At 48.2% G+C, this 25721-nt stretch overlaps 2 protein-coding genes across 2 annotated transcripts; both read right to left on the reverse strand.

The window, feature by feature from the left end:
* Positions 1-604: 604 nt before the first annotated feature.
* Positions 605-2327, reverse strand: LOC133113922 (GTPase IMAP family member 4-like). Its single transcript, XM_061223078.1, has 2 exons — positions 2141-2327; positions 605-1739 (listed from the first exon to the last, which is right to left on the reverse strand). The coding sequence occupies exons 1-2, from the start codon at positions 2172-2174 to the stop codon at positions 706-708; spliced, it is 1068 nt and encodes a 355-aa protein (XP_061079062.1). The 5' UTR covers positions 2175-2327; the 3' UTR covers positions 605-705.
* A 1467-nt stretch (positions 2328-3794) lies between these two features.
* On the reverse strand, positions 3795-24893 carry LOC133114034 (ankyrin repeat and fibronectin type-III domain-containing protein 1-like). Its single transcript, XM_061223229.1, has 18 exons — positions 24525-24893; positions 22019-22237; positions 20412-20661; positions 17802-18002; positions 16740-16853; positions 15285-15382; positions 15107-15197; positions 14904-15011; positions 14294-14393; positions 14044-14173; positions 13243-13362; positions 12152-12373; positions 10123-10289; positions 9457-9607; positions 8662-8830; positions 8152-8318; positions 6999-7203; positions 3795-4522 (listed from the first exon to the last, which is right to left on the reverse strand). Exons 1-18 carry the CDS (start codon positions 24528-24530, stop codon positions 3795-3797), a joined length of 3246 nt encoding a protein of 1081 aa, XP_061079213.1. The 5' UTR covers positions 24531-24893.
* Between the last annotated feature and the right edge of the window lie 828 nt (positions 24894-25721).

Here is a 25721-nt window from a genome sequence, read left to right on the forward strand (position 1 = left end):
CCGTACAAGGGCATTTTGTTGTCAGTGTGGGGAAGGTAGTCTTGGTGTGGGAGTGTTTTGTGGTCTTACTGTACATTTAGCGCTGCCTTGGTGCTGGAGTGTTTCAGGGCCTCAGTACAGAAGCGTTTAGCAGACTTGGTACAGAAGCATTTAGCGGTGTCTCAGTGTGGGAGCGTGTCTCAGTGTGGGAGCGTGTCTCAGTGTGGGAGCGTTTAGCGGTGTCTCAGTGCAGGAGTGTTTAGCGGTGTCTCAGTGTGGGAGCGTGTCTCAGTGTGGGAGCGTGTCTCAGTGTGGGAGCGTTTAGCTGTGTCTCAATGTGGGAGCGTGTCTCAGTGTGGGAGCGTTTAGCGGTGTCTCAGTGTGGGAGCGTGTCTCAGTGTGGGAGCGTTTAGCGGTGTCTCAGTGCAGGAGTGTTTAGCGGTGTCTCAGTGTGTGAGCGTGTCTCAGTGCAGGAGTGTTTAGCGGTGTCTCAGTGCAGGAGTGTTTAGCGGTGTCTCAGTGCAGGAGTGTTTAGTGGTGTCTCAGTGCGGGAGCATTTAGCAGTGTGTCAGTGTGGGAGCGTGTGTCAGTGTGGGAGCGTTTAGCGGTGTCTCAGTGTGGGAGCGTGTGTCAGTGCGGGAGTGTTTAGCGGTGTCTCAGTGCGGGAGCATGTGTCAGTGTGGGAGTGTTTAGTGGTGTCTCAGTGTGGGAGTGTTTAGCGGTGTCTCAGTGCGGGAGCATTTTGCGATGTTTATAAAGCACTTTGCATCCCTCCCTCATGGCTCCTCCCACCACTTTGGCTGCGGAGGTCAGTGAGAGGGGTGTGGAGGCGATGGCCGCCGCTTTCTGCACGGCTTTCGTCTTTTTGCCCCCTTTGCCCGACACACCAGCCCCCTCCGCCGCCCCCTTCCCCATCGCCGTCACCAGTTCACACCAGAACAGCTTCTCAGCTCTCTTCCTCTCCCTCTCTTCCTCTCTTCTCCTCTCCTCCATCTCCTGCCTCGCCCTCTCTGTGTCCTCCACCCGGCTCTTCCTCAACTCCTCCCCCTTCCGGGATAGCTCCGCCCCTCTTTCTTTCCTTAACCTATCCTGTTCCTGCCGGATGGCTCGCTCCGCCTCCCGGTACATCTCATTGGTGTAGCAGCCGCCTCCATTCCCCTCCACCATTCTCTCCACCTTCAGCAGGAGCTCGGTGACCTGGTTCCCCGCGTCCGTCCCACTGTTGTCAAACACGTGATACCCCCCCCCGCAGCTCGCCACAAACTCCATGAGCTCCTCGCTCTCCTTCAGGAAGTCCTCGATGCTCTTCCCTCTCAGCTGGTCCCCCCACGTGAACAGGACCATGGTGTAGGCCGAGGTGCTCCCTCCGAAAGTGGCCCGCACCCACTCCAGGCTGTCCCGGTCCTCCTGTGTGAACCGGCCCAGCTGCACAACCACCAGGACGGCGTGGGGCCCCGGAGCGGACAGGACGACGCACCGGCCCATCTCAGCCAGCACCTCGCGCGTGGAGAGCTCGGTGTCGAAGAACCCCGGGGTGTCCGTCACCGTGACGACCCTCCCAGACAGAGTCCCGCTCTGCCTCTGGCACTCGCCGGTCACAGACCGGGGCGACACGTCGACCCGGAACGCAGCCCGACCCAGGATGGCGTTCCCCGCCAAGCTCTTCCCCACCCCGGTCTTCCCGAGCAGCACCATCCTCAATTCAGCGAGAGGGGGATCCAGAGGCACTGCACAATCTGCTGAAACACCGGCGCTGTCCGCTGTGAAACAGCACGCCCCTGCCGTTAGCTCCACAGACCGGTCGAGCATACAACGGTTCTGCTCTATTCATTAACTGCACAGAATGGTAATGTTGATAAGAACTGTCAATACAAAACACAAATACAAATCCATAAAGCACGATACTCTGATGCACAAATGCTGCATCGCTTGACCGCCTACACTTTTCTGGTGTGTATAGTCCTAGTCAGCACTGGTATCGAGTTATCTGGCACCAGCCCTGTAGCTATTTATATCGCTGTAGGGACTGTAGAGAGACTGTTTTGATTTCTCTATTGTTATGTCATTTTTTCAAAGCAAACGGGAAACGCTGACTTAGACATTTATAGTCTACCTCGTTGACGTAATTCAGTCCACTGAGCATCGGAGTGTTCTAACTCACCGTCGCTTGGTGTTTCGCTTGGTGCTGACTCCATTATTTCTGCTGCGCCCCCGCTGATGAAACCACAGATTCACCCACCTCACGTATCTAATTCCGACCTGCAATTTCTCTCGTCGCGATTCAGTCAAGTCTGTAAACGTGAAAAGACTTGCGTGCGCACGAGCTCACGGGCAGCTGCAGACGGTAATGTCACGATACTGAAATACTGAAATTCCTCACGCGCTGCTACGGCGTTTGTCCGGAAACGTCTGCAACGGAACGTAATGCTGCTGAGCAAAATAGCCACCGCTCAATTTCGATGCATCCTTATGTCTGTGAAACTAGTCGACTTGTTTTCAGGTTTTGCATTTTTATGGCGGTTTCGTTTGCCACCCGATATCACTTGGAGTAAAATACCATTGATTCATTACCTTTTTTGTTAAAGAGATATAAGCCCCGTTTTACTAAATATCTTTGCATGTTTTTACTTATTATACCATTAATAGAACATTTTTACATTTCTACCAGTAAAATACTACATAAACATTCTGAGCATCAGAAAACTGTACTTGGATGACAATGCATAATATAGCCTACATATTTATGTGGACCCAGTATTCAGTCGAGTTTTTACAATATAATTGGAGAAAGCAGTCGTCATGTCCCTGCAGATGTCTGTTGACATTGGGATTTTTAAAAATTATATTTTATTATTGTAATGAAGGTATTCAAAACAAGACTATCTACCTGGAAGGGGTATAGATTTCTTTAAAAACTAATTTAAAAAAATGGTGCAAATCTGAAAACCATTAAAACGTGAACATAACCACAAGCCTATCATAACCCACCCAGTATTAACTACCGCTCCCCCCCCCCCCCCCCCCAGCCCACTTTGGGGCACTTTGTCCTGAGTGCTGTGATGCCTGGAACTTCAATCCGGAGGTCAGTCCTACAGAAAATTGTGCAGGAACAGCTTGCATAGGTGACTCTTTGCAGTGTATCTCTTTACACAGTGACTCAAGAACAATGACTACCTGCACAGAGACTCAGGAACACTTTGCAGTGAATCTGCAGCAGCTACATAGGAACAGTGACTGCTTTGCTACATTACAGTAATGCATTTGGCTGACACTCTTATCCAGAGCGACAAACCGTTGATTAGACTAAGCAGGAGACAATCCTCCCCTGGAGCAATGCAGGGCAAAGGGCCTTGCTGATTGTGGATCTTATTGTGGCTACACTGGGGATCAAACCACTGACCTTGCATGTGCCAGTCATGTACCTTAACCACTATGCTACAGGCCATGACAAAGCCAAGGAACAGTGCACAATGACAATGCAATATGTTTGCAGTGTGCTTCTGTAACTGCACAGTGACTTTTGATCTGTTTGCAGAGAGTAGTGGGCAGTGACACAGCTGTTGTGCACCAGACCTGAGTCAAATACATAATTGTTTTGGATTCAAATGCTTTTCTGTGCTCGATTGATGTTGGTTGGTGTAAAGACCCAGAATGCTGTGTTCACTTTTTGAGAGTATTTTGTAGATTCCAATACACAGGACAAGCTCAGTAAAACGTATTAAAGTAATTATGTATTTGATTCAGGTCTGGGAATAACTGTAAAAGTTGATTTTTAAAAAGCTGAAAGTGATTTAGGGTCAGGAGCAGGTGTGAAGTCAGGACGGCTCCGCAGTGGAGCTCACCCACTCAACCAGGCTCCTCGCAGGCAGCCCGCGAGTCCTGCTGCCAGGGGTAATCGCCACACGCTCTACCAGTCCAGCGCTCCCAGTCCCAGCGGGAGGGTCATACTGGGGTCCCAGTACGAGCGGCGGAGCGCAGGGGCATCCGAGCGGGTCCCACGCTCCCGGCCCGACGCAGATCTCATCCCCTAAAACGGTGCAGCCGGCGGCCGCGCTAACGTCATCGCCGTCGTCGTCGTCGTCGTACGCGTAACCGAAGGGGTCCGCCGGTCTCGCCGTCTCGAAGCGGTCTCTCGGCGCGGAGCTCGGGAAACCGCACAGCGCCTCCCGCTCCGCCGTCTCCAGGGCCAGTCCGCGGAACGGGTCCGTCACGGCGCGGACAGACTCGTCCCCGGCCCCGGCCTCCCGCTCCGGCTGTGGGCAGACGTCGGGCCCGCCCCAGTGGCCCCCGTGGCCCCCGCCCCCGTCGCCGTGGACGCAGCGACTGCTGCAGCTCGCCGCCACCTGAGACGTACACTGGGCGGAGAGTTCCGGTAAGCCGCGCGGCGTCGTTCCTGGGGGGCTCCAGTGGCCCCGCCTTGTTCTGTCCCCTTCGCCGGCCCCTCCCCCGGTGACCGCATCCTGCTGAACGTCTCCAGGGACGTCTCCAGGGACGTCCGCTTGGCCGGCGTATTCACCGCCGAGGAGCAGGCCCTGCACACTCTCTGAAAAGGTAAAGGTGGAGGGTATGAGTTTGAAAGCAGCTCTTCTGCAGGGGGAAGACATCCAGCTGCCATCTATCGCTGGCATTAATTATCACGATATTGAATGATGCTCAATGACTATTTAACAGAATGATAGTCAATATTGAGAAAAGGCATTCATAAAGCCTGGAAAATGTGTTGTTCGCTGACAGACCGTCCTCTGTCTCAGGAAGTGCGCTACATTGCATTACAATACAATTTGGCAGACACTTTTATCCAAAGCCATGAACAATAAGTGCATGTCAAAGGTCACTGAACAACTACAAAACAGCTGAATGTGGAAAAAAGGAGGTGGCATTCAGGACAAAGTGCCTTAAAGGTACAATGGGTAATTTCGGATTCCGAATGGTCAAGAGAGGAATTACAGCAACAAACACCCTCAAACCACTGTTTATCCTTCCCACAGTCTATGAATATAACGCGTAATATAATGTGTTATTGTACAGTTCAGTGTTCTCATGCACTGTTTTGGAAACACGACAGAGCCTGCCGTCTTTTCATAGTGTTCTAATTCGAAAATGTTCAAACACTTGACTTTATGAAATGTTGACTTAAGTGTGCTAATTATATTTTTCAAGTTTTCACTTTAGCTAACCAATTATGAGCAAGCAACCTATTTGGCTATGTAACTAGCTGGCTATATAACTAAGATATGATAGTCTACCACAAACGATGCAACTGTAACTTAGTGTTTAGCTAAACACGCATGATTGAAGAAGTAACGAGATAAAAGGAACATGCAGCTGCCCAAATTGCACTCCAGACAAGCAATCACTGAAACTCTGTAGACTATACTATCCAAGTGAAAAATACATATCTAGTTATAAAACAATACCAGTTCGTTATCGGTAGCAACAAGCAAATTAGCTATTAGTTAGCTTGCTGAATTTACAAATATCCATTGCTACCGATAGCGAACTGGTGTTGTTTTATAACTAGATATGTAGTCTTCGCTTGGATAATAAGCAATAATATACTGAGTTTCAGTGATCACTTGTCTGGAGTGCAATTTGGGCAGCTACACACGAACAATCAGAATAAGCCCCCACACCATTGACTGTGGCAATTAGAACCAATTTTCAACCAATAAGCTTGAATTATTGTACAGCTGTACAATGTTTTGATGTAGAATGACGGCCCGTCAACTGCATATTTTGAAACCCGAGGCCTCAGTGGGGGAGTGGAGGGGGTCTGTTTTAAAAATCCCTTTTTGCAGTGGTGAAGGGGATTCACAAACTAAAAAGGGGTCTTCCTCTGTTCACCAGCAGGGGCCCCAGTCTCAGTGCTTTTTTAAATAATACACTGCAAGTGTTTGAAACTTGTCATGAGAATTTGGCTGTGTCTGCAGACATACAAAATTTCAGGCTGATTTTCATTTAAATGTAATATGAGCGGTAAGCTTAGTATTCGGTTCTGAACACAGCCTTTTTCTTACCCTTGTCTTCCCCCATTGGCAAATCTTGAAATTAGTCAAACTGTCTCACCTCATTGGCAATATTCTTCTCTCATTTAACATAAAAAGTCATCAAAATAAGATTTGAAGTTTATATATCAGACTAAAATATGTGAGAATATTTTGGTATTTGGAGCACACATACTGAGGTAAGGTTTTAGGTTTTTAAATAACTGAGGTTTTTAAATAACTTAGGTGTTATGCCTGTTTTCCGCTCTGGTTCCTGTGGTGGAATGACTTGCCTACCACTGTCAGGACAGCAGAATCCCTCCCCCTATTTCGACTCAGACTAAAAACACGCCTTTTTAAACTATACCTTTTCAAACTATATCTTAGTTCTAATAATAATCATAATAATTGCACTTAAGATGACTGTATTTTTGTTTAGAACAGCCCTTCATGTGTATTTTACCATTTATGGATTTGATACTTTGACCTGTGGAAGAACCTATGCACTTGTAAATCGCTTTGGATTAAAGGTGTCTGCCAAATGACTAAAATGTAAACAATGTTACATGCCCCTGCGCTGGATTCCCTGCATGCCCATGGTTGGTTGACCTGGGGTCTGAGTGTGAGTGTGAGCGTGAGCGTGAGCGTGAGGGTGAGGGTGAGGGTGAGGGTGCAGCAGGTTCGTTCACCTGGGGTCTGAGCGTGAGCGTGAGCGTGAGCGTGAGGGTGAGGGTGAGGGTGAGGGTGAGGGTGCAGCAGGTTCGTTCACCTGGGGTCTGAGCGTGAGGGTGAGGGTGCAGCAGGTTCGTTCACCTGGGGTCTGAGCGTGAGGGTGAGGGTGCAGCAGGTTCGTTCACCTGGGGTCTGAGTGTGAGTGTGAGTGTGAGCGTGAGCGTGAGCGTGAGCGTGAGGGTGAGGGTGAGGGTGAGGGTGCAGCAGGTTCGTTCACCTGGGGTCTGAGCGTGAGCGTGAGCGTGAGCGTGAGCGTGAGCGTGAGCGTGAGGGTGAGGGTGAGGGTGCAGCAGGTTCGTTCACCTGGGGTGTGAGGGTGAGGGTGCGGCAGGCTCGGGGAGGGCTGGTCCTTCCCCTTCCCCTCCTCCTCCTCAGGGATGGTTTCGGGGATGGGCGGCTCCCCTCCCATGAGGCGGCCCAGCTGAGCCATCCCGCCCATGTGTTTGAGACGGACGTACTGCAGCACGTCCGTGATCCAGCGAGCCTCCCGCCACAGGGAGTCCACACTCTGAAGAGGAGCAGAAAGACCTGTTACAGGTGTGTAACAGTACCAGAACAGGGTCCTCTCACCTGTAACAGGTGTGTAACAGTCCCAGAGAACAGGCTCCTCTCACCTGTAACAGGTGTGTAACAGCCCCAGAGAACAGGCTCCTCTCACCTGTAACAGGTGTGTAACAGCCCCAGAACAGACTCCTCTCACCTGTAACAGGTGTGTAACAGTCCCAGAACAGACTCCTCTCACCTGTAACAGGTGTGTAACAGTCCCAGAACAGACTCCTCTCACCTGTAACAGGTGTTTAACAGTCCCAGAACAGACTCCTCTCACCTGTAACAGGTGTGTAACAGCCCCAGAACAGACTCCTCTCACCTGTAACAGGTGTGTAACAGCCCCAGAACAGACTCCTCTCACCTGTAACAGGTGTGTAACAGCCCCAGAACAGACTCCTCTCACCTGTAACAGGTGTGTAACAGCCCCAGAACAGACTCCTCTCACCTGTAACAGGTGTGTAACAGCCCCAGAACAGACTCCTCTCACCTGTCACAGGTGTGTAACAGTCCCAGAACAGACTCCTCTCACCTGTAACAGATGTGTAACAGTACCAGGACACACTTCTCTCACCTGTAACAGATGTGTAACAGTCCCAGAACAGACTCCTCTCACCTGTAACAGGTGTGTAACAGTCCCAGGACACACTTCTCTCACCTGTAACAGGTGTGTAACAGCCCCAGAACAGACTCCTCTCACCTGTAACAGGTGTGTAACAGTCCCAGAACAGACTCCTCTCACCTGTAACAGGTGTGTAACAGTCCCAGAACAGACTCCTCTCACCTATAACAGGTGTGTAACAGTCCCAGGACACACTTCTCTCACCTGTAACAGGTGTGTAACAGCCCCAGAACAGACTCCTCTCACCTGTAACAGGTGTGTAACTGCCCCAGAACAGATTCCTCTCACCTGTAAGAGGTATGTGATGTGTTCCAGGCGTTCCTTCGCCTCCTGAACCTCTTTGGTGTCCAGTGCCTCCCGCAGGGCCTGCTGGGATAGGTGGGAGTCCAGCTCCAACCGCACCCAAGCCTGGCAGTACTGGGACAGGAAGTCCCGCTCATACGCCCAGAAATGCACTGCAGAAAGAGAGGGAGAGGGAGAGGGAGAGGGAGAGAGAGGGAGAGGAAGAGGGAGAGGGGGGGGAGAGAGGGAGAGAGAGAGGGGGGGGAGAGAGGGAGAGAGAGAGAGAGGGGGGGGAGAGAGGGAGAGAGAGAGAGAGGGGGGGGAGAGAGAGAGATAAAAATGGAGAGAGGGGAGAAAGTGTTCTTCAGACCACTGATTCATAGACCCAGAAGCACACAAAAACATTCCGTTAGGGTCAAGTTACCAATCAAATCAAAATGATTGGTAGCATGGCACTACATAGATGCATTTGATCAGTCCCACGTTTTAAGCCCTCCCCAAGTCCCCTCCCCTTACCCAGCTCAAAGATCTGCAGTGGCAGAGAGAGGGTGGGGTCCTTCACCCAGTCCATGGGGCGGGGGCTGGGGCTGGCGCTGAAGTCTTCGCTGGGGGGTAGCAGCAATAGCATAGACAGCTGGTCCCCAAACTGCAGCAGCTCTTGGGTGTACATGCGGTACTGTTGAGCCTGGGGAGAGGGGGACGATGTTCAATAAACCTGCAGAACAGAAATCCCTAGCAATACTGGACAGCATTTGAAATCAACAGTGAATGATCCTGAATCGGTAGTGGATGCTAAAGCAGGGAGCCAGCTTGTGGATATGATTAGGGATTCCACACCAGTAGGAAATTATTATTTACCTTTATTTATACAGGCTAAGTTACATTACATTACATTAATGGCATTTGGCAGATGCACTTATCCAGATCGACGTACAACAAAGTACAAAGTGCATACCCCATAACCAGGGATAAGTGCGCTGAAAGACCTGAGCGGGAAGTACAATTTGGACTGCCACCTGTACAACAAAGGTAAGGACCAGTGCCTATTTGATCCTAAAAGCATGCTCTTTTGCAGTAATGCCCTGTTAGTGATTTTAGACTAAGCAGGAGACAATCCTCCCCTGGAGCAATGCAGGGTTAAGGGCCTTGCTCAAGGGCCCAACGGCTGTGCTGATCTCATTGTGGCTACACCGGGGATCGAACCACCGACCACGCGGGTCCCAGTCATGCACCTTAACCACTACACTACAGGCCGCCCATGCCTCTAATGTAACGTTAGGCTCGTTTGAGGAGGGGCGGGAGCTCTGTTACCCTGTAGAGGGGAATGCTCAGCTTCGTCAGCAGGGCGCTGACCGCCGATCGCAACGACCTCACAAACTCCTCCAGCTCCGCCTGGGCCTCCGTGCAGTCAATCACAGGCTGACCGACCGCAGTCAGACCCTGTAGCCACGCCCACTCTTCGCTGAGGAATACAATGCATGACAAAGACGATGCCCGATTTACAAGAAATTAAAAAAAATTATTAAGATAAAAAAGATTATATTCAGAAATGCCCTACTAAAAGTAAGACCTGCGGTACAAATACATATTAACTTAATATTAGAATATTAACTGATTTTGGTATCATGGGAAAGCCATTTAGAAAGAGCTGGTGCTCTCATTCAGAGCAACTTACACAACTTAACAATCTCTTTTCACACAATTCATTTATACAGTTGGGTACCCTGCTTAAAAAAACAGCTCAAGCTAGGTTTTGAAACCGCTGGTAACTTGTTGACCGGTTCAGACCAGCTCCGTACTCAACATGGTTTGACCAGCTCAAGCTATGTTTTGAAACAGTTGGTAGCTGGTCATGGCTGGATTTTACACCAGGGTATTTAAGTAATTCAGGTGAAGTCCTTAGCTCAGGGGTACAAAGCAGTGTACCACCTTTCGAATTGTACCTACAACTTGCCTAACTGTCATATAGCGCCTTACCGGGAGACGTGGTGATTATGTCGGACCTTGGCGTGACAGAGCAGGTTGGGCATCTTCTGGGGAACCAGAACCCTGATCTGGTCCACTGAACTGCTGAGCTTCAGTACCCCGACATACAGGCCCGTCTGGGCCCTCTGGGTGCCCCGTCGGTGGTAGGCCAGCTTATCCTGCGGTCAGTCGGACAGCAAGAGGTTAAATGGTGAATGGCAGCAAAGCGATAAAGTAAAGAGGCTCACACGCTTTTCCGAATCCCTACTGAACTTTACTGAAAACTGCAGAAATGGTTTGGTAGAGCAGTTGTGTCATATTAGGTGGAGAGTATTTCCAAGAAAGATAAATAGGGGTGTAGGAGATTGTGCAACGGGCTTTATATAACCTCATTATGAGGAACCCAGACCAGCAAGCCTGGTCCTCATTAAGACTACATCCCTTTCTAACACTCTGTGCTGGAAGCATACTGGGTACAAACTGTGATGAATAGTAAGATGTTCCTGGATAGACTGTATGATACGTCACTAATGTACTCAAGGGTGCCAGTGTAGCTTACAACTGTGACCCTCCAGTACCCTCTAGTACCCTGCGGCAAGGCAATTAAATTTGCCCGCTTCAGTAAAATAACTGTATAAATGGGCTGTGTGTAAAAGAATGTGATCTGTGTTTGTCACTCTGGATAAAAGCATCTGCTACATAAAAGTACCTCTGAATTTCCTCCGCTTTATTAAATTGTAAACAGTGTGCTGTAGGAACTGTTTATGACTCCACGTCCTTTGTCTCCCATGCATCTCGATCAAAGTTCAGCTGGATACCCAGCGGAATGAGGCATCTGCAAATACCGCATCGCTCACCACTGTGAATTCATTACTCATTTTACACCCGTCTCTCCCAGCTGCTGCTGCTACTGTGGTCCGCGGGGACTGTGTAAGCCTCTCTTATCTGGTCTCTTTCACTGGCATTGCAGGCCAGACAAGCACGCCAGGGAATTTCTGACATCATGAGCGCAGAGGCAGTTGAGCAGAAACTGTGTACCAGTTGTTTAACCCAGTAAAAAGTCTAGCGTGCTTTTTTTTTTAAAAGTTGACTAACCTTAGAATCAACATTCGAGAATGGCATAAACAGAAATGCAGCCCTGAGAGGAATGAACTATGTGACAGTAACAGTGATCACAGCTGCTCTCTGCCTCTAGCACTGCTCAGTCACAGTGTTCAGAGTTAGCGGGTCTATCCGACACTAGCACTGTTCAGTCACAGTGCTCAGAGTTAGCTGGTCTATTTCACACTAGCACTGTTCAGTCACAGTGTTCAGAGTTAGCGGGTCTATCTGACACTAGCACTGTTCAGTCACAGTGCTCAGAGTTAGCTGGTCTATTTGACACTAGCACTGTTCAGTCACAGTGTTCAGAGTTAGCGGGTCTATCTGACACTAGCACTGTTCAGTCACAGTGCTCAGAGTTAGCTGGTCTATCTGACACTAGCACTGTTCAGTCACAGTGTTCAGAGTTAGCGGGTCTATCTGACACTAGCACTGTTCAGTCACAGTGCTCAGAGTTAGCTGGTCTATTTGACACTAGCACTGTTCAGTCACAGTGTTCAGAGTTAGCGGGTCTATCTGACACTAGCACTGTTCAGTCACAGTGCTCAGAGTTAGCTGGTCTATCTGACACTAGCACTGTTCAGTCACAGTGTTCAGAGTTAGCTGGTCTATTTGACACTAGCACTGTTCAGTCACAGTGTTCAGAGTTAGCGGGTCTATCTGACACTAGCACTGTTCAGTCACAGTGCTCAGAGTTAGCTGGTCTATCTGACACTAGCACTGTTCAGTCACAGTGCTCAGAGTTAGCTGGTCTATTTCACACTAGCACTGTTCAGTCACAGTGTTCAGAGTTAGCGGGTCTATCTGACACTAGCACTGTTCAGTCACAGTGCTCAGAGTTAGCTGGTCTATCTGACACTAGCACTGTTCAGTCACAGTGTTCAGAGTTAGCTGGTCTATCTGACACTAGCACTGGTCAGTGCTCAGAGCACAGCATCACCTTCAGCTGCTCGTTGAGCGTGTCCACGGCCGTGGGTTCGGGCAGCAGGGGCGTCCTGTGCCTGTTCCTGTCCATGCGGGACAGGGCCATCCAGTGCAGGGGGGGGTCCGGCGCGTGGGGAGGGGGCGCGCACTCCCGCAGCGTCACCAGCAAGACGTTCCCGTGTCTGTCCTTCAGGGGCTCGTAGTACACCTGTCCCAGATCCGCTGTGCCAAGAGAGGACTGCGGCGAGTGTGGGGGCGGGCGGGAAGAGTGGTGCAGCACAGATTTGATCCAATGCACGCACACAGCACAATATTACATCTAAACGGTAAATGGCTGGCATTTATACAGCGCCTTTATACAAAGCGCTGTACAATTGATGCTTCTCATTCACCCATTCATACGCATACTCACACACCAACGGCGATTGGCTGCCATGCAAGGCGCCGACCAGCTCGTCAGGAGCATTTGGGGGTTAGGTGTCTTGCTCAGGGACACTTCGACACAGCCCGGGTGGGGGATCGAACCGGCAACCCTCCGACTGCCAGACGACTGCTCTTACCGCCTGAGCCAATGAGACGACTGCTCTTACTGCCTGAGCCAATGAGACGGCTGCTCTTACCGCCTGAGCCAATGAGACAACTGCTCTTACTGCCTGAGCCAATGTCGCTGCTATCTCCTGGGGGACCGAGGACATAAGACTTGTGTATGTAACTACAGTACATAAGGGCAAGAGGGATATGCATATTACTTATTACAATATTGGCTCAGGAGGTAAGAGCAGTCGCAGTTGGAGGGTTGGCTGTGCCTTGCATGGCAGCCGATCATCGTTGGGGTGTGTGTGTGTGTGTGTGTGTGTGTGTGTGTGTGTGTGTGAATGGGTGAATGAGAAGCATCAATTGTACAGTGCTTTGGATAAAGGCCCTGTATAAATGCAGACACTTACCATTTTAAAAAAGAGGGGAGCTTTGATAAGAAGAACACAAATGGCCTGTTATTTGGAATGGACCATCAACGGTGAACATGCATAGATAGGACGTTACATTTAACACTCTTATTGTACATGCTGGTAATACACAGACAGACCCAAAGCAATGAGTTTCTCCCACCTGAAGCTGTGCCACAGCCCGCAGGATGCTGTGTCTGTTCTGAAGGAGGGATGAGGAGGAGGAGAGGGAGGAGGAGAGGGCCTGCTGGAGCCAGGGTACCTGCTGCCAGGCGCAGGACAGCTGAGAGAGAGAGAGAGAGAGAGAGAGAGAGAGAGAGAGAGAGATCAGAAGACATTGAAAGAGAGTGCAGGCAAACTGGAGCAGTGGCGGGGAGAAGAAATGTTGAGAGAGAGGGACAATTGTTGAACACTATCATCACATTACATGCTGTTCTGCTGTTATAACTACAAAGAATGCACTCAGTGGAGTGCAAAATAATTCCAGGGCATACCAATCTCCCCTTGAATTGAATTTTGAGCAGCGCATGTCTTGGCAATCCTGTCGTTAGTTTTCGGTTAGTTAGGTAGGTTAGCGTTTGGCCTTATGGTTTTGCCAGAGGAAAGGTTATGGTTATGGGGTCGCCAAAATCAATGTTTCTTCCTTTTGGGAACATGAATGTGCACCGCAAATTTCATGGCAATCATGTACGCACAGACATCATTACATAACCTCCTTGGCAAAGGTAAAAAAAAAGGCGTCTGTTTCTCTGTACTGGTTCCACTGTAGGAGAAAATAACCTTTGTCCGTTTTATGTTTGTTAAATGGCTTTCCTACTACTCAAAGATGAGTCAATACTAGTACCGCAGATCTTCATCTTGCAGGGCATTTCTGAATAAAGCCCAACTTTTTATTTAGTAACATTTGTATTAAAATGTGTATTGTCTTCGTTAGGCATTTTATTCCTCTATATTGACAGCTAACCTTGGCAAACCAAAGGAAGTCCTGCGTGACAGAGGTGGAACAGCTTTGGATCTCAACCAATGGGATCTGGTCATCCGCAGTGACCAGGATGTTGTCCTTGTGGTAAAACACAGCAGCCAAGTACACTCCCCTAAAAACAAACAAAGAGGGAAATGTACAGACTATCCTTGTGAAGGAAATAAAAGAGGGAAAAGAGAGAGGTGGGGGAGAAGGAAAGAAGGAGCAAGAGGAGAAGTGCAGATTCTCTTACCTCTGCAGCAGACGGACAAACTTGGTGGCTGAGTGGAAGAGCTGCTTTAAGCCACGGGACACAGACAGACGCTTACTGGAGCTCAGCTGTCTGGAGCTCTCTGTGAGGGACACACACATACACACACACACACACACACACACACACGTGTGGGGAGATCACAAGGGATAACAATCAACAGGCAGACAGAGGGAGACACACACACCCACATGGACGCACACACACACACACACACACACACACAAGTGGTCAGATCACAAGGAATAACAATCAATATCGGAAGATACACACACACACACACCCACAGACCCACACGCGCACTCACATGTGTGGTTAGATCACAAGGGATAGGAATTGACAGACAGAGGGAGATACACACACACACACACACACACACACTCACACACACACGCTCACTCAGTCACTCTCTCAATCTCTCACACACACACACACACGCTCACGCACACACGCTCACTCACTCTCACTCTCTCACTCTCTCACACACACACACACACTCACTCACTCACTCACTCTCACTCTCTCACTCTCTCTCACACACACACACACACACTCACACACACACACACACACACATTTCTCCACAGGTTACCTATGCAGTATCCCCTGTAGTGCGGTTGCCTGATCTGCTCCAGCAGCCTCCGCACTCCTGCCTCCTGCCGCTTGCTGCGCACTTTGACGCCGACACACTCCCTCCAGCCTGCAGGGGGAGACAGAGGGTGAGCATGGCCACACTTTGTTGAGGGAAGAGGCTGGGAGCTGTGCGTCCCCTGCGCTGCAGTTCCGCATACTCACTGGAGGGGGCAGCACTGGCCGGACTGGAGCTCTGGTAAGGCCCCCATCCCTTGACGTTGTAAGCACACACTCTCACAAAGTGCTGTAGTCCCTATGAGAGACACAGAGAGGGTTCCAGAGTGCACAATGCACAATTTCCACATAGTTAGACATATCCACATGTAGATTAGTGTCTTACGGACTGGAGGTCGGTAATGTTGTAGAACAGGCTTTTCGTGTCCAGGACAAGGGCAGAGCCACACAGGGGCTTGAAACTTGGAGAGATGCTCCATTCCACTGAGAGAAAGGGAGAGACACAGGTTACTTTATTGTTGTCTTTATCATACTGCAAAAGAACAGCAAAACTCTTTTTACTCAAATTATCAACACAATGGTTGTAGAGCACAGGTGTCAAACTCCAGTCCTGGAGGGCCGTAGTGTCTGCTGGGTTTTGGGGTGTTCTGGGTTAATTCAAGTCATTGATATTAATTAACCATATTAATTTACCTTAATTGGCCTTAATTGGCAGCTGATTGAAAGGAAACCACAAAAACCCGCAGACACTGCGGCCCCCTGGGGATTCAGTTTGACACCCCTGCGCTAGAGCCACAACAATAAGCAGCAGATTATTCAGTGCAACTCCTACTGCGGAACATTAGTGGGAGCTTTCTCAAGAAATTGAGTAGATATACCACTAGAGAGCGCTACGAGGCCAATGTATGCATACACTCTGCACTGAACAAATGTCGTGAGGCAGAGACGACTGATCAGTGATCATGAACAAGGTTATCGTGATACGTTAATACTACAAATGTACAGTTATTCCATCTGAAATCTACCAGCCTGTATTTTTACAGTGAAGTTAAGTTTTAAGTTGTAAAACGGCCACCGAAGGCCTTTTTTTGTTCAAAGTTTGTGCGAAATGAATCCCCGGTAAGTGTAATTACCCGTTTTTTTCAAGGTAGCCAATAAACTAATCTAGCAAGTTATGTGGGAGTATTATTGCTATGTTTCCGTTTAAGACTAAATATTTCGCTATCGATGGGAGACGCTAATTCGCTAATTTAATTAGGGCTATTTAATCATATGACAGGATGTTTGAAGAGCAGGAATGACAGCTTTCAGTGTGTAAAGATGGCAATGGAAAGCAACATTTAGAAGGCTATTCGCATCTGTAGTTCTTATGATGTCTGCTTTATATATTGGAAGACAGCCACGCACGCTGCATACTTGCATGTAGAGTTCTTATAGGCTACCCCGTATACATTAAGAGTTTTTTCCGCTCCTTACGCACTACCTGATCGAATTCATTTCCTATCTCTGTGCTTGAATTAACCAACAAAAATGTACCAACGTGCGTATGACTTTGGGCAGGAGTGCTCGGCATGGTTTGGCTGCTGGATGGATAGATGGAAAATCATTGCAAAATATTGCGCTTTTATAGAAACTCAAAGCGCTCTACGCTTATGAGGGGAAAACACGCCTTAGCCACCACCAATTTGTAGCACCCATCTGGGTGATGTTTCCTGTCTAAGTTCGGCGGAAATGTTCTCTGACTTCGTCTGTCACTATTGCTTTCTTTAGCACAGATTAAGAGTTTGGATAACGTGGGTGTGTTCAGTGTGAAATTCATGCTGGGCGAACAGTTTTGCACCTTTGTAGCGGGTGACTAGCCCAGTACCGCTGCCATCTGGCTCACCGAAGGATACCGACAGAGAGGTCGCACTGGTCACCAGCAGCAACACGCAGCTGGGAGGTCCAGGAAGAGCTGAGAAAGAGAGAGAGAACACAAGACAATATATGAAGAAAAGTATGGAATTAGAAAACTAGGTATAAAAAAAGATGAAAACGTTGCTTGTCTGTTTATCAACAACAACCAGCACCCTGTTACATGAAAGCATGTTACACCTTGCTACACTATGGCACACGCCCTATGGTACAGCAGAGCAGGGACACTCTATCTTTCCCAGAAAGGGCCTGTATGGGTGCAGGCTTTTGTTCCAACCAAGCAGTTACACATCGGATTCGAACCCAGGACAACAGTGCTAACCAGCATGTCCCCATGCTCCCTTGCCATGCCCCTGCACAATAGCCTGTGTGGAATAGCTTGCCAGGACTTGTAGTGGAGGCAGGAACACTGGGGGTTTTCAAGACCAGGCTTGATACACTGCTCGATACGATTTAGCTTTTAGGCAAACTAAGCAGTAGGTACACTTTAGTGGGAGGAGAATGCGAGTATTGCTGGGCTGAATGGCCTGCTGTTAGGTTATATTTCAGCCCCTGTGGGAGGGGTTGCCTGTGAGAGGGGTCACTTGTAGGAGGGGTTACCTGTGAGAGGGGCCTGTGAGAGGGGTTACCTGTGGGAGGGGTCACCTGTGAGAGGGGCCTGTGAGAGGGGTTACCTGTGAGAGGGGTCACCTGTGGGAGGGGTTACCTGTGAGAGGGGTTACCTGTGGGAGGGGTTACCTGTGAGAGGAGTTACCTGTGAGAGGGGCCTGTGAGAGGGGTTACCTGTGAGAGTGGTCACCTGTGGGAGGGGTTACCTGTGAGAGGGGTTACCTGTGGGAGGGGTTACCTGTGAGAGGGGTCACCTGTGAGAGGGGCCTGTGAGAGGGGTTACCTGTGAGAGGGGTCATCTGTGGGAGGGTTTACCTGTGAGAGGGGTTACCTGTGGGAGGGGTTACCTGTGAGAGGGGTTACCTGTGGGAGGGGTTACCTGTGTGGCGGAAGTGCTCCCTCATCCTCCAGTACAGCTGCTGCCGGAGGGTCCAGATGCGGAGCTGCCTCTGGGCGTCGGCTTGCCCCTGCGGCCCCGCCCCCACCCTCTCCAGCACCTCCTCCCTCCACTCCTCCACCCTCTGCCCTGCCAGAGCCACCAGCGAGTCCAGCTTCACCAGCCAATCAGAGGGACGGTTCACTGAGAGAGAGAGAGAGAGAGAGAGAGAGGGAGAGGGGGAGGGAGAGAGAGAGTTGGTTAAAGTAACATCCATATTGGGTGAACCATGTCGGAATTACAGCCCGTATCGTACATAGTAGTCCCCCCCAATTTCAGGGGACCAAAAGTAATTGGACAAATGAACACAAACTGCAATATTTTGTTGCCAATACTTTGCAATCAATGACTGAAGTCTACGACGGGGAGATGAACAGAGAGAGAAACACGGAGAGCGATGGACAGAGACATGGGGAGGGAGGGAGGGAGGGGGAGAGACATATTGAGGGATGGACAGAGGGAGAGATGGAGAGGAATGAGAGAAAGAGAGTGAGAGAGACTGTTCTCACATGCTATTGCTCCACATGTGAACAGCTGAACCTCTTCACCACATCTGCATGCTTTTATGCATTTAGTTGCTGCCACATGATTGGCTGATTAAATATTTGCATGAACAAGCTGGTGCAGAATCCTGATCTTGACTGTACCAGGGAAAATTGTAAGGGGGGGGTGGAACCTTTGATTTTTGGGTATTTCAATCGAAACCCAAGATACGTCATACCGTCACTAGTGCGTATATTGCTCACTGTATCTGTGCTTTTTATTCAGCCAGAACAGAACTTCTCAGTGGTGGGGCTTCAGTCAATGTTGCCACACTGCACGGCAGACCAGTTGCTGACCCAGCACACATGCAGTTATCTTCCCGGCTCCCTCTTTGGGGGTGAGCCGATCGGCGACAATTTGGGAGGGACAGAGGGCGCATTTAAAATGATAATCATGGATGATTCCAAAAGCAAGAACAGAAAGACTTGGCTGGCTCCGGGAAGATTTGTTATTGATCTCCCGAAGGTGTTTATGAGTACTCTCTGGCAGTGGCAGAACTTGCACATTACATCTTCACGTCACTTTATTCTTTTGAATCTGTAATAAATGCAAATAAATTGAAATGCATTACAATTTCCAGAACAATGTTATACTTAACTTTTTGCATGCAAAAGTCAGATCAGGTTGTGGTGGCTTTGATTAATTGTAACATTACAGTACAGTACATTACGGTACACTTTGACCAAACTTTTATGAACCTTAAATCTTAGCTCTTCGAAGATGCCTTCTAAAGGTCACACGAATTGACCTCAAGGGGGATGCAATCTGAATAAATTCCCTATTGATACTTCAACTTAAAAACCAATCAGTACAAAATTTTGAGAATGCGAAATAAGCTCATGTGGCACTGTCAACACAGGGACTTTAAGATTACGGTGATGTCTGCGTGCAGCTATAGTCATAGTTTGAAAGCCTTATACGTCATCTTCAGCTGCCTCGTCTCACTTCAGCAAAGTTTACGCTCAAGTATCACACGGGGGAGCAGGGGGGCGGGGGGGGAGCAGAGGGGGGGCTTTCCATTCCCGCTGTCTGACCGCACTGCAGTCATTGCTCAACCAGACGTGCGTTCTGTCTCGCTTCTGAAACCGAAATGATGTTTCAAGCTCCCAAATTTAACCCTGCATTAAACAGTGCAGCAACCTGGATCTGTACATATTTTATTTATCGCCCTTTATTTTATTCATTTCTTTAGCGTTTATGAACTCAGTACCCAACGTGGGACAACCACACACACCCCTTCCCCCCTCCCCCTCCCCCTCCCCGGTTTGGAGTAGCCAATCATTCACACCCACAGCTGTATTTATGCTGCTGATTCGGGGAAGTGCGGCCATCTGCTTCTTTTCACACCGCAGACTACAGCTAACCTCACAGAGCAGAGTCAGAGGAAGACCTTTCGTATGCAGCTTTAGCACGGTGGTCCATGACCTGCATTATCCATCAGCAGGGCTCACTAGATAAAGACTCATCTCTTCAGGCTGCTCCTTTCCCTCCCTACCTCACCACCATGATTAGCCTTGTGTATGCCATAGATTATAATGGCACTTATAGTTATATATAGATATTGTTGTATTGTATTAGCTATTGTTGTACTCTGGGTATTCTAGCTGCCAACCGTGATATGCTAGTTCATAAGCTGATGTATTATTCAAGGGTTCCAATTGTATCTGTATGGCCATGCTAGGACTCGGAACCACACTGTCCTCTAGGGTCCACACTTGTACCTGTGTTCGATCTGCACTTTGTTGTACGTCGCTCTGAATAAGAGCGTCTGCTAAACGCCTGTAATGTAATGTAATGTAGACAGGGATCTGCATTCATTACTTAACTGACTGAACCCTCCAATCACAGGCTTAAAAACAACTGAGAGCACAATTAAAATAAAATAATTGCATAAAGCACAAGTGAACCACCTCCGGTCCATTACATGGAGCCAAACCTGTTTTTAACAATTTCGGTGTCGTTTGAAAGGATGATAAAGAAAAGCCTCTGAAACGGGCTGGTCCCACTCACAGTTGGGATTGTGTCGGGCCCCGGCCTTGATGAGCACGTGGAGCAGAGGGGAATTGTGGGTAAGAGCTGCCACATCGAGGGGCACCAGGCCCTGCTCACTGATCCTGTTCACTCCTTTCTCCTTTTCCTTCTCCCGCCTTTCTCCTCCTCCTCCTCCTCCTCCTCCACCTGCTGCTCGGTCCTTCAACAGCAGGTTCTGAACTGCCAGCGTGTCCTCGTTCTCCACTGCCTCCCACAGCGACTTATACTGCTGAGAGAGGGGGGGAGAGGGGGGGGGGGAGAGTGAGGAGGGAGAGAGTGAGGAGGGAGAGAGTGAGGGGGAGAGTGAGGAGGGAGAGAGTGAGGAGGAGGGAGAGAGTGAGGAGGAGGGGAGAGAGTGAGGAGGGAGGGGAGAGAGTGAGGAGGGAGGGGAGAGAGTGAGGAGGAGGGAGAGAGTGAGGAGGGAGGGGAGAGAGTGAGGGGGAGAGTGAGGAGGGAGAGAGTGAGGGGGGGAGTGAGGAGGAGGGGAGAGAGTGAGGAGGAGGGGAGAGAGTGAGGAGGAGGGAGAGAGTGAGGGGGAGAGTGAGAGCGGGGGAGAGTGAGGGGGAGAGTGAGGAGGGAGAGAGTGAGGGGGAGAGAGTGAGGGGGAGAGTTAGGGGGAGAGTGAGGAGGAGGGGAGAGAATGAGGAAGAGGGGAGAGAGTGAGGGAGAGAGTGAGGGGAGAGAGTGAGGAGGGAGGGGAGAGAGTGAGGAGGAGGAGAGAGGGGAGAGAGTGAGGAGGGAGGGGAGAGAGTGAGGGGGGACAGTGAGGGGGAGGGGAGAGAGTAAAAAAGAGGGACAGTGGGAGGGAGGGAGAGTGGGAAAGTGAGAGTGGGGGGGTGGGGGGGAGAGAGAGTGAGAGCAGGGGTGAGAGAGTGGGAGGGAGGGAGGGAGAGAGATGTAAATACGTTGTTGCATCAGTATGCAAACCACTTCCACTCTTTTGCTGCTGGACAATGTATTGGACAGTTATCTAGACTATGAGATCACTCCAGTGAAGCACAATTCAAACTGTTACCTGAACTGAAGATGCAGATGGATGCGTGAGAGGAGAGAAATGGTAAATGGTTGGCATTTATATTGCACCTTTATCCAAAGCGCTGTACTCTTTCACACACGCACTCACACACCAACGGCAATTGGCTGCCGTGCAAGGCACCAACCAGCTTGTCAGGAGCAATTGGGGGTTAGGTGTCTTGCTCAGGGACACTTTGACACACCCAAATCGGACCGAGATAGAGGGAGAAAAGGAGAAAAAACAAGTGAAGGGGAAGTGAAAAATGAAATATAAATAGTAAGGGAGTGCTCACCCTTAAAATCTAAAAACTAAACTAAAAATAAAAAAATAAAAAAAACTGCCCACTCTCATTCCATTATAGATTACACAATGCAGATTACACAATCTGACTGACAAATTCAATACACAGTAGTAGATCTGAAAAGTACAAAAAAGGGCATTACATTAAGATCATGTCCAAAGCCAGGAAAAAAAACCCAGAATTAAAGATGGAGCGAGGAAAGAAGGAAAAGCAGAGAGACCCAGCTGTCACGAAGCCGTCGGAACAGAGAGGCGAAGGGGGGGGTCTTACTGCGGGCACGGCTTTGCAGTGGCGGTTGGGGGCCTCTGATTCGCTGGCTGAGTTGGGCTCCCCGCGCCTCAGCTTGACGGACAGGTTCCTGTAGAGGCGTTTCGGGGACACGGGCCCCAGGGACTTCCGCCTCTGAGGCGGGTTCCTCACGGACACAGACATGGATGCAGGACGGGCGGAGCAGGGGGGCGCTGACTGGTGCGGCAATGACGCTTCTCCCTGTAATGGAGAGAGGAGAGGGGGGGGGGGGGCGAGATAGGATTGGTGGTGTAGTCATGCTATAATGGGGAGGGAACAAAAGTTTCAGGTTCGATTCCCAGGCAAGATACTTAACCTGAACTGCTTGGTATCCAACTGTGTGGATACTGTGTTTTAAAAAAAGGTTTTATTTATACAGGGTAGGTTGACTGAGCACACATGCAGCAACACCCAAGTAGCCTCACCTGCATGTCTCTGGTTTAGAGCTCGGGAGGGGAGGGTCTGAGAAATGCCAGTCGTGTAAAGTTGCAGGGGAAGAGAGCAGTACATTGTCATGAATTGAAGGAGAACTAACTAGTAGAAATCTTTGCCCAGTCGATTGTCAAACAACACAACAAACTACTGAGTGTTCACTGGACTCCAGCCGAGTGGATTCAATGCTGACAGTGTGTCGGTGTGGAGCCAGCAGGGCCTGTGTTAATCCACCAGACCTGCTTTAACACTGTGCTGTTGCATTAACGGAAACGGTCTTAGGCAACGTCAGGGCAAGATCTAGCCACTTATCAGATTCAAGCTTCACAAGCTATAAATATACAGTATGAAATATAGGTAAGAATAAAATGCACCCCTACATACTGAATGCATATTTACCATGGATCATCAGAGTAGTTATATAAAAGTGGTCCGTTGCCCTGGATAGGTAACATCAGATGAACATGACTTGTTATTTTGTGATATTTGTATAATTCTCAGTCATCCAAAGCACAGTATCACTTTAATGAATGGCTGTGGTGAGGTAATTCACCTGTAAAATGAAATCCTGTTAGTGGTGTCCTCTTATTGTGCATGGGTGGAAAAGCCACATTCATATTATTCTACCTAGTTTGGTCTTTTCAGTGCTGGTATAACTGTTGTATTTCTTGACTATATCAATGCATCTGCTTCATTTGGACAGGTTTTTACTGAGCAGATTAATAATCATATAATGATAATGTATTATCACAGGTGACATGTGCACAACGAAATGCTTCATCACAGTCTTCCCACATATGCCACCTGTTATTATTCTCAAAAATAATACAGTCATAGAAACATTCTAGATTGTCATAAATTATATTCAGTCGAGTTACATTTACAGCGGTAGTGTTAATTAGCTTCTTCTTTTTTTTCGATTTTTTTCCAACCCTTGTTAATTCAACTTTCCTGGGCATCACTATCCCCAATCCACAACTCTTCAGCTTCTTTCATAAGAATCACACTACCTCTCCAGCCCTTACTCTCCCCTCTTCTCATATTTCCATTTTCTCCTTAAATCCTTGCCCATTTTACACATGCAACTTCTTAACTTCCCCCAATCTATTTTTCTCTCAATCTCTCCATTTATTCTCCTACACCTTCCGTTCTCATGTACCACAACAGAACACATAGTCTATTTCCATCTCTGAGTCAAATTCGGAAATTTCTCTCTTCTTCTCTTTGCCCATTCTTTCTTTGTTAAATAACCACATCCTGACTTTAATGACCCTTTATTTCAACATCGTCATCAAATCATTATTTAGAATTCATAGAATAAAAATTACAAAACAACCCAGAATCAAACAAGAAACACAAACTTAAAAAAAAAAAAATTAAACTTCCTTTTCAAAAAACACCCTGAGAACATGGCATTATGTTGGTTCTTGAAAGACATCCCGTTCTACAATTTCCACCGTGTAGTCTACCACTCTATCATAAACTAACCTTTCACGCCTACTGGACGTGCTACCCTTTACAGCACGAAAACATAGGGGTGGCGAACTTTTCAGGATGATTTAGCTCCTACTGTTTGAACTCTCGTTACTTTGGCAGAGTAGGACATTACAACACCGGAATAGGTGTGTGTGTGTGAGAGAGCGGGGGAGCACTGAACTCCATAACTCACTATTTAACTCCCCTGATGTAAAATCCAGCTATGACCAGCTTGAATTGCCAGCTACCAGCTGTTTCAAAACGTAGCATGAGCTGGTCATAGCATGTTAAGCATGGAGCTGATTTAACTGGTCAACCAGCTTCCAGCTACTTCAAAACCTGGCTTCATCTGTTTATTTCAGCAGGGTTTAAAAGTAACTTTTCAATGTTTTATAACTACCGAGGTCATTCGTCTGTCTTAAATATAAGCCAATAAATTAAGCAACGGTGCAGAGGTACAGCGACGTGAAAATATTATAAGAAGTAGACTACTGTGACGACCATGACGGGAGAGGATAATAGTAGCAAGTAAACCGAGACCAAATAATCTGTAACGTAATATGTAAATACCGATACTTGCCTTCATATAAATCTTGTCTTTGGGGTTTCTCCTAGTCCGCCAAGGTTAGGCTAGTTTCCCAAATGGCCAGTGCGCTTTGCGAGTGCGCGGACAAGTTCGTTCCATAATTGAGAGAACATTACTTTACTGTTGTAATCATGCTTTTCTATGTTCAGCGCTATGTCCAGTCGTTCCGTGGGTGAAATGCAGAAGTTCTTTGCGACTATAGCGGCTTCGTGTGCGCTTTACACCTGTGGACATCTCAGCGAGCCTATGCTTGAAACGACGTAATGGAACCGCGTTTCACTCCACCTCTCTCCCTCGCTGTCACTCATCCGATCTCATTCTACTCAAGTCAAGATGCTTTATTCGCATGACATACAAACGCGTAAATATCGGAAGATATTTGGATAAATATAAACATTCAATTTTGGCCTGCCCTATAAATGGTAATAAATGTAAACTTAAGTTTAAAAATATGCATTCGGGGTAACCCTTTTCCTCTCCCTGTCTTCCTGTCTCCCAGGCAAGCCACAGGGGAAGCTTTATTTTGGAAACAATGTCATTTTAAATATCTGGGTGTGTCTAAAATCGTCTTTATTATCTTTTCTATTAGATTTTCAGCATGAATGTTTGCACCTCCACTATATGTGCCCCAGAATTCAGGACGTTTTTGTCTGTATTGGTAAAACGTGTTCTAGCAAAAGAAAAATGCAAAAAAATAATAATAATAAAAGCAGATTGAATGTGGGTAATCCCCGTTCATGTGTGTCAAACTATTTATGGTCATTGACACAGTTGTGGTATGAAAATAATTTATTCTGTGTTGGAAAGTTTTATCAGCACATACTGTGACTCCACTCAATGCGAACTTTGTTCCATTTTATTCCAAGGAAAGTAAATTAGTTGTCTAACATGCAAATATTATTCGTATTTGCATATTGGACTGCAAAACCAAGCATGGTCAATGCTTTCATTGAAAAACGTTTTTAATTAAGATGGAATTAAAGAGGAATTACTGTTACGCATCTGAAAAATACGTTTTGTGTTTTAAATTTTAAGTGTATCAATCGTTGGGATTCTGAACCTATTGTAATTAGATGTAATTGGACCATTTGTAGTGTCCACAGTTGCTGACATTATAGCCTGTCTACCAAAGCCAGCTGAGCAGGGTCAGTTATTGCTGCCACGTTCAGAGAACACCTCATACAGTAGCTC

The sequence above is a fragment of the Conger conger genome, chromosome 16 (genome assembly GCF_963514075.1).
Source record: "Conger conger chromosome 16, fConCon1.1, whole genome shotgun sequence".
In the NCBI taxonomy this organism is placed as follows: Eukaryota; Metazoa; Chordata; class Actinopteri; order Anguilliformes; family Congridae; genus Conger; species Conger conger.

Bases quoted from the DNA above. Each gene is read 5' to 3' on its own strand.
- LOC133113922 (XM_061223078.1), bottom strand. From the start codon at position 2,174: ATGGAGTCAGCACCAAGCGAAACACCAAGCGACG. The intron at 1,740-2,140 runs GTGAGTTAGAAC...GCTGTTTCACAG, and splicing joins AAGCGAAACACCAAGCGACG to CGGACAGCGCCGGTGTTTCA.
- LOC133114034 (XM_061223229.1), bottom strand. The intron at 15,383-16,739 runs GTGCAAAACTGT...CCTTTCTCTCAG, and splicing joins GCTAGTCACCCGCTACAAAG to TGGAATGGAGCATCTCTCCA. The intron at 15,198-15,284 runs GTAAGACACTAA...TGTCTCTCATAG, and splicing joins ACATTACCGACCTCCAGTCC to GGACTACAGCACTTTGTGAG.